This window comes from Balearica regulorum, chromosome 12 (genome assembly GCF_011004875.1).
Source record: "Balearica regulorum gibbericeps isolate bBalReg1 chromosome 12, bBalReg1.pri, whole genome shotgun sequence".
In the NCBI taxonomy this organism is placed as follows: domain Eukaryota; kingdom Metazoa; phylum Chordata; class Aves; order Gruiformes; family Gruidae; genus Balearica; species Balearica regulorum.
This window is the reverse complement of record NC_046195.1, coordinates 4,504,208-4,511,131: the sequence shown is the minus strand read 5'-3', so window position 1 is coordinate 4,511,131 and position 6,924 is coordinate 4,504,208. Positions and strand designations below refer to the sequence as shown.

Sequence of the window (6,924 nt, the reverse complement as noted above, 5' to 3'; positions counted from 1 at the left end):
ACTTCCAGCCCTGACCTCATCGCTTGTGTACCTCTTCTCTGAAGAATACTACTGTTCGAGAGCACATTCTGCCCTTTCTGGTCCCCTCCGAGTGTGACCGAGAAGCGTTCTGCCTACCGCTACGTTCCAGCTCCGTCAAATGAAGCAATGCTACTACCGCTAGCTCCGGAAACAGTGAGGCGACACCCAGTTCAAGTAACTTGCCTGTCTCTAGTCTTCGGAACCTGCTGTTCATCTTCTGTCTGTTGTAGCGTGCCTACCTGTTTCAAAGGGCCACCCACCTGTCCGATAGCCCAAACGGCTAGGGACAAAGTTCCCAGGTGGGAAAGAAAAAAAAAGTAGAAACTAGCGGTTGGAAACACCAGAGGCGGTAGAGAAGGTAGTATCTACTCTCAGGGTGAAAAACAGGATACAAGAAACAGAAAGTATGGGCTTCGAAAAGCAACAGCCTTACAAAGCAGAGAGAGCGAGCGCTTCTCCAGTTATTTGACATGTAAGGAAAAGGTTAGGTACTACTCACGTACAGCAAAAAACAAGCAGCAAGAAATAGCGGTTACATTCAACAAGAGACAGCGAGCTTTTGGCACCTACGTGCTTTCCTATATAATACCGACCTGGCATGTTACTTTCGTGGCTAAAGCTTTTGCAGCTGTTTTTCTCTAGTTCTCTTCAGAATTTAACAGTTCTAAGCTCACTGTGCCTCCGTGTCTCCTATTAATAATAACATTACGATGTTTGGAAAGAGCCTGCAGCCCACTTTGCCACAGCCGATCAACACCGCTGCCGCTGGAAGGCTTGTTACAAGATAAAGTTGCGTTTTTTTTCTCTTTAAACAGCTGCAGAGATGACCTACTTGTACTACAAAATGCAGACGTACGCTGGTAATATTTATTCCCCTTTCTATAGGGAGATGTTTGCATACATCAAAAAGATGTATGAGACATCAAGGTACGACTTTCTCAGAGGGTCTCCAACAGTAGGATGTCATCGGTGCCGTACATTCTTTATCTCTCTATGCGATTCTGCTTAAGAAGCATTGCGCGAGAAACTAGAACATGATTCCGGTCTCGCTCGGATGCCCGAGATGCAGAAAAATGTCAATTGGCACATTAAAAGGAATGCATGCGCAATGTAATTACGGTGAAAACAAATCGTAGGATAAAATAAAAAAGAACTATGTGCTTGATAGCTTTAACGATGCTAAGATAGAATATTCAAAAGGAAAGCATAATCGAAAACAAAAGTCTCAATTCCAGCAGTCGAGCGCAATCCTTTAATTGACATCGGTATCTACCGACATCGACATCCTCTTTCGCTTTACTGTAAACTGCCTCCAAAAATACCTTCATTACCCAAGAAGCCAACTGCATAGTCCGTACAAAACTGGAATCTTTAGGCACGGTTCTCTTATTTTCTGTGCCCGATTCAAACAGGCTGACAAATTACTAGCGCCGACTCGGACACATAAATGAAGTCTACCGCACGATAATACGGGACTTGCCGTAGCAGTTTCTCCTTTTATTTGTAACCTTATAACTGTTCTGTATTACACCCCTGACTTTAGACCGCGATGTGAATATACTCCCCCGCTACGTAGCCACAGGACATCAAAATCTCGGTCCGGTTTGGAACCGTAATACAAAATAAGGCGGGAAACTAAGCCTGCATCATTTCAGAGCCCCGCATCCCTCCTTCCCCAAAAACTGCTGAAAGCTCCCTGCTAGATGTTTCCTGTTAGTCTGGTCCTTGGTCCTAGCTCAAGAACCTTCTGTCTTTTTCATGAGCCGACGACTACTCCTAACCGAAAGGACTTCACCAGATAAAACCCAGATCTGCCAATTTTTACAGCTTCTCAAGTCAGCCTTTCGACCGCTAGTCGCTCGCAGCGATAGGTCGGTTCGGCCTCGGACAACCTGCAAGTTTTATGTCGATCCCTGCTAAGGTACAACAAGCGCGGGAGGGAAAACCGATGGAATTTCTGCCTTCTCCTCCAGACTCAGACGGACCGCTCTTGTCCCAGGTGAGATGAAGTGAATACGTTTTCTCGCTAGCCCAGGGGCTAGCCCTGGGGCCCTGCAGCATCCTTACCGAGGAGTTCAGTGAGAACGAGGCGGGGGACATCAGGGCAGAGCAGCGGTGACTCACCTGGGGACAGACTCCACCCTTTTCCTCAGCCCGGTTAAATCCTGCTCCTCAGCACCAAGCAGCGTTTCTAGTTCGACAGAAATCGTGTCTTTGACAGAGACGCTGCGGAATTATCTGTTCTTCAGTACTTCCCCGAGACACAGAACAAAAATTTCTTTGTACGGTACGTTACTGTCCTAATCAAATACGACCGTTACGGTGTAAGCCACGCCCTGCTGATCATAATACAATTACAGCTGTGACAAAAGGAGACCGAACGCGTGACATTTACTACAATCAAAGACGTAAACTAGGAACGTACGTAAAATCCATCGCCGGGCCGATTACTACCCTGTCGCTTTCATTTTAACTTTTTTGCACTCCGATCGAGAATCAGCTACATCGATCTGTATATTGAAAAGGTGGTTGGTTTTCTTGGTTTGGGGGGGGGGTTGGGTCTTTGTGGGTTTTGGGGGGTTTTTTGTTGGCGTTTGTGGGGTTTTCCTGACAAAATATTTAAAGGTTTCTGACTCGAGGTGGCAGGAATGCCGTTACTGTCAACGACCGCTACTCTGGAGGAGAAAAACGTTTACGTGAAAATCGGGAACAAAGTACGACGTTAACTTGTATTGCAGTAGGAGGAATATGTAGCGGCATATCTGAAAAAGCCAGTACCTCAGAGACATTCACAATTAAGAGCACAGTACTACGCAACAGGATTGTCAAAGAGAAACATTTTGAGATGCTTCAAATGTTACGTCCTGTCTACAGACTGTAATGCTATAATTTCCTGAGACAAAAGAGAAAAGTATTAAGACTGAGTAATCCAATCACAGTTCACAAATGCATACAAGCAACCGATTCTTGAATTTGCTTTATTTTTCTCTGCATAAGGAACCCTGCACAGGCAATTCAAATTAAAACAAAATAAATATGTGAATATTCATGTAAAACTGTCCTTGCTAATGAACAATTATACACAATGTACAACTCTTCGTGTTCACTGGGAGGGCTTACAAATGTACTATTCCCAACAAAAATGCACCAAAATGTCTCCATGCAAACTTATCAAAAGTGACCAAAAAAAGGAGAAAAAACTTACTGATCATACCTTTTTTGTTTTCCTTTTTCCTTTTTTTTCTTTTTTACAAACACAAAAAAATAAAAACATCTAATTTTTTGTTACGCTTAGAGTAACTAAAATGTGGCCACTGTCTATAACATCTGGTTTTATGCTCCTCAAACATCTAGGGTTACTGTAAAGTTATGTCAACGATGAATTGGACTTGGGGCGCTATTTGTAGTAAAAGGAAGATGATTTTGTTCACAGAACGTTAATAATCTGTGTCTGAGCCCTCTGCATTGTCCACGTTCCGTGAGAGCATGTAATTGTCCATATCTATAGACCTGCAGTTATTGATTGCATAGCGCAAACGCTCTGCCATGATTAGTTGACTGGAGTAAGGTGGGAGCCTCAGTTGAAAGAAACAAGTCTGTGAGGTAGGCAAGCTGTCGTAAGGCTGTGGAAATGGATAAAAGGTGGGACACTGTTAAGTCGTGAATGAAGCAAAAAAAGCAACATATCCATATTTCATTGCTCCCTCCCTTCCTTGCCTCAATCGTTCAGCATTTGCACATTCTACCTCAAAATTCCTTTGAAGAAGGAGGCTGCCCTCCCTTGTTTACATCGCTCGTTTCATCCGTAAGTATGTGCACAACTCCTGCCGTATCACCTGCTCTAACAAAATTTCAACCCGCTAACAAAATTCCGCTACTTGAAAAGTTGATCGCGCTACTATTTAGCGGCCCGCCGGAAGATACCAAACGACGTTCGAATTACGTACCGTAGCGTGCCTTCACATGTGGCAATTTCAGAGACGCCTAACCGATGATGACGGTCAAGCCACTGTTAACTTACATTTTGCCAAGTTTTTGATTCATGTAGTTCATAGAGAACATGCTTTCACTGCACAAAACCCAAAAGTACTGCCAAATGAATGCATCCTGTATATAAAGTAATGTACTGTAAACTCATTACAGTGGTTTTAGGACGTTAGAATTCACTAGCGGTCTTCGTGTTGCCACTTATGCAGATTTAAAACTTTAAAAAAGTTTCAAACTTTGCAAACATTATCAAATTAAAAAAGGGATTGGAACAGAGAATTACTGTGGACGAGTCACAATACAAGGAGGTCTGGTTCTTGTCCGAGAACTTGTCTTGACCTCCAGTTGTGTAACTATAGTAAATGTACCGAGTGAATTAAGATGCAACTCGTGCAGTGTACGGACTTCTACACAATTACAATGTTTGAATAGCTCTGAGTGTATCCCACCCCGTACTTTCTCTCTAACTTTTACGATTATGGAAACCTGCCTCCTATTGCCAAAGGACAGACTACGCTAGATAGGAATCATTAAAAAAACCCCAACCAAACCCCAACCAACAACCAAAACCAGTGTCTTACCCTATCAACCTTCATTATTTGGAATCGCTGAGAGATATCAGCTGTGTTAGCTGGCAGTCGAGATCTTCCTGACACAAACCTCATGAAAAGGACTCTCTCCTCATTTGAAAACTCTTCAAGGGTATGCCAGAACCACTGTACTAGCTGATGCTGCTCATCAACTTCTCTGTATCGCACAACTTTCTTCAGAACTTCAACCGATATTTCTGGCATTCCACAGACCATTTGCTCCAGCTGCTTGGCAGTCAGAAGAGACAACAAAGGAACCGGAACAATCCAAGACATTCCTTCTCTTACTGCAGCCACCTATTGCCCCAAAAAAGAAGAGACATTTGAAGTGCAATTGCCTCGCCTCTGCCGCTCACTGCACCATCCCGATGCAAAAGTAACGTGTCAGCTGAGAAATGGGATAAAGAGATACAATTATAGAACATCTGCCATATACAACGTCCCACACGTGCAGCTGTAAGGTCTGTATCCTCTCTCAAAATCCCGGAGAACAGTACAGGTATTTTTAATTGCAATTGCACATTAAAGTACGTGTTTTGCTACAAAACAGAGGGACTGAAGAAAAGTACAAGTTAGCAGCGCAAACGATGACGGCTAAACCGAAACACGGCGTATATGCTGTACGTCTGAGCTGGAACGGTCGTATTTGTAAGACGCCCGTACTTGTTCTACAAGATTCGGGATTTGGTACCTCTGAAAGGAAAGTTATTTTTCTAATGCTGATAATATCGTGCGTGCATCTGTATCTTGACAAAAAGGAAAAGTTTTTTCCTAGCATCTAATCAGTATTCTGTTTTCACAAGCTTCACTATGCCGATGACAAAATACACAAAACTATGCAAATAGGTAATTAATCCTTCTCAAAACATAGCATGAAATACATGTGCTAAAGCAGAAGAGAAATACCTTCCAGTTAAACAAATGTTTGTCGATAATACTTACTTTAGCTAGCCTCTACGTTGCTATAATGTCTGATTACGGTGGAGAGCACGCACAATTGCAAGTTATTTTCTCAAGCGGGGCTGATGGTTGCAGTTGGGCTACTCTAATGAAAGACAAGTTCTGGTTTCTAATGCTCCTTTGTCAACCGAGCAATTACTAAGAAAAATAGGACTACTTTACAACAAAACCTCAAAACAGTTTGACGGAGGCGGGGGGAAGCCACGGGGAGCCGGGTGAGATGCAGAAAGCCAAGCTTTTCTTATTCCCTAATAAATAGGAACGGACACTTGCAAAAATCAAAACCACCGTCCCCGCTAACGATGCGGATAGCGTCGCAATGACGTTCTTACCTGACGGTCCATTTCGTGCAGTCTGTACTCAATTGCCCTCTCCACATATTCTTTCCTGTTTGAAAAGGTAAGTGGGATACTGTTCCCTCCAGGAATTATGGGAACCATTTTACCATCAGCACTTTGGCCAACGAAAGAATCTAAAGGAATCATCTGTTATGCAAAATGGGAAAAGTATGGTCAGCGTAAGTCACTACAGTGATCTAAGTTTCCTACTTTACTATCAGTCACCTACAACTACAATCAGATCACAAACTATTCCAAATACACATAAAGTGCTTGTTATCCCAATAACGGAGACATTGAATTATATAAATGCTGATGTTAAGGTCACTCTGATAAAGTACCCGTTTTGAGAATAAACCTAAAAGCTCCAACTTTCCCATCTTACCTCATGGAAATTTTCTTCAGTAATCCCACTGTCTTCAATGTGAAGAATGCTGTTGAGGGTCTGCACATAGAGCAGATCTACCTCCTCCAAATCCTCCAAGATGAGTGGGATACAACAAAGTTGCTTCCAGACCATTGGAGCCAAATGAAGATCTAATGGCTTTTTTGTACGAATAGCTACACCCATGAGAATGCCCAAGAACTTAAACTGCATCAGATGTTCATCTAAACATGCTGAAGGGTTAAAGAGAAACCTGAAAGAACAAAGAATCAGTGAAAATACTCTAGTATCATTTCTGTGCTACTTCATTAGAAATAAAAGACAAAACATTACGAAGCACGGCATAGTAACTGTCAACACAATTATCAGCAAGGGATGTCCAAATAAGAAGATTATCGTTATCTTTGACCGTTAAAACCATGGAGGCCGAGACAGGCGGAACTAATCCTGACCGCAAAGGCTGGCCTTCTTGGTATTACTCTGAATTCTGCCATCAGCAATCCAAGAACTTCACGTTAAAACCGTACCCTCTCCTTCACAATAAAGTTGCACCGCAACCTCAAGGAAACAAATATATACTAGAGACAATTGTGAAGTCTCATCATGAGGTACAAAATAAGTAATAGAAGATTTTAATCCTTAC

At 42.6% G+C, this 6,924-nt stretch overlaps 1 protein-coding gene across 11 annotated transcripts in view; it reads right to left on the bottom strand.

The window, feature by feature from the left end:
* Positions 1–2,983: 2,983 nt before the first annotated feature.
* HERC1 (HECT and RLD domain containing E3 ubiquitin protein ligase family member 1) overlaps positions 2,984–6,924 on the bottom strand; it is a 103,944-nt gene continuing 100,003 nt past the window's right edge. For 10 of the 11 annotated variants that reach the window (XM_075764898.1, XM_075764899.1, XM_075764907.1 and 7 more), the window contains exons 75-78: positions 6,282–6,534; positions 5,891–6,043; positions 4,590–4,895; positions 2,984–3,644 (exon numbers count right to left, since the gene is read on the bottom strand). In XM_075764898.1, coding sequence (XP_075621013.1) covers positions 3,459–3,644; positions 4,590–4,895; positions 5,891–6,043; positions 6,282–6,534 — 898 coding nt within the window. In that variant the 3' untranslated portion in view covers positions 2,984–3,458. Of the gene's footprint in view, positions 3,645–4,589; positions 4,896–5,890; positions 6,044–6,281; positions 6,535–6,924 lie in introns of those variants that run through there. The other variant, XR_012837499.1, reaches the window with a different exon arrangement.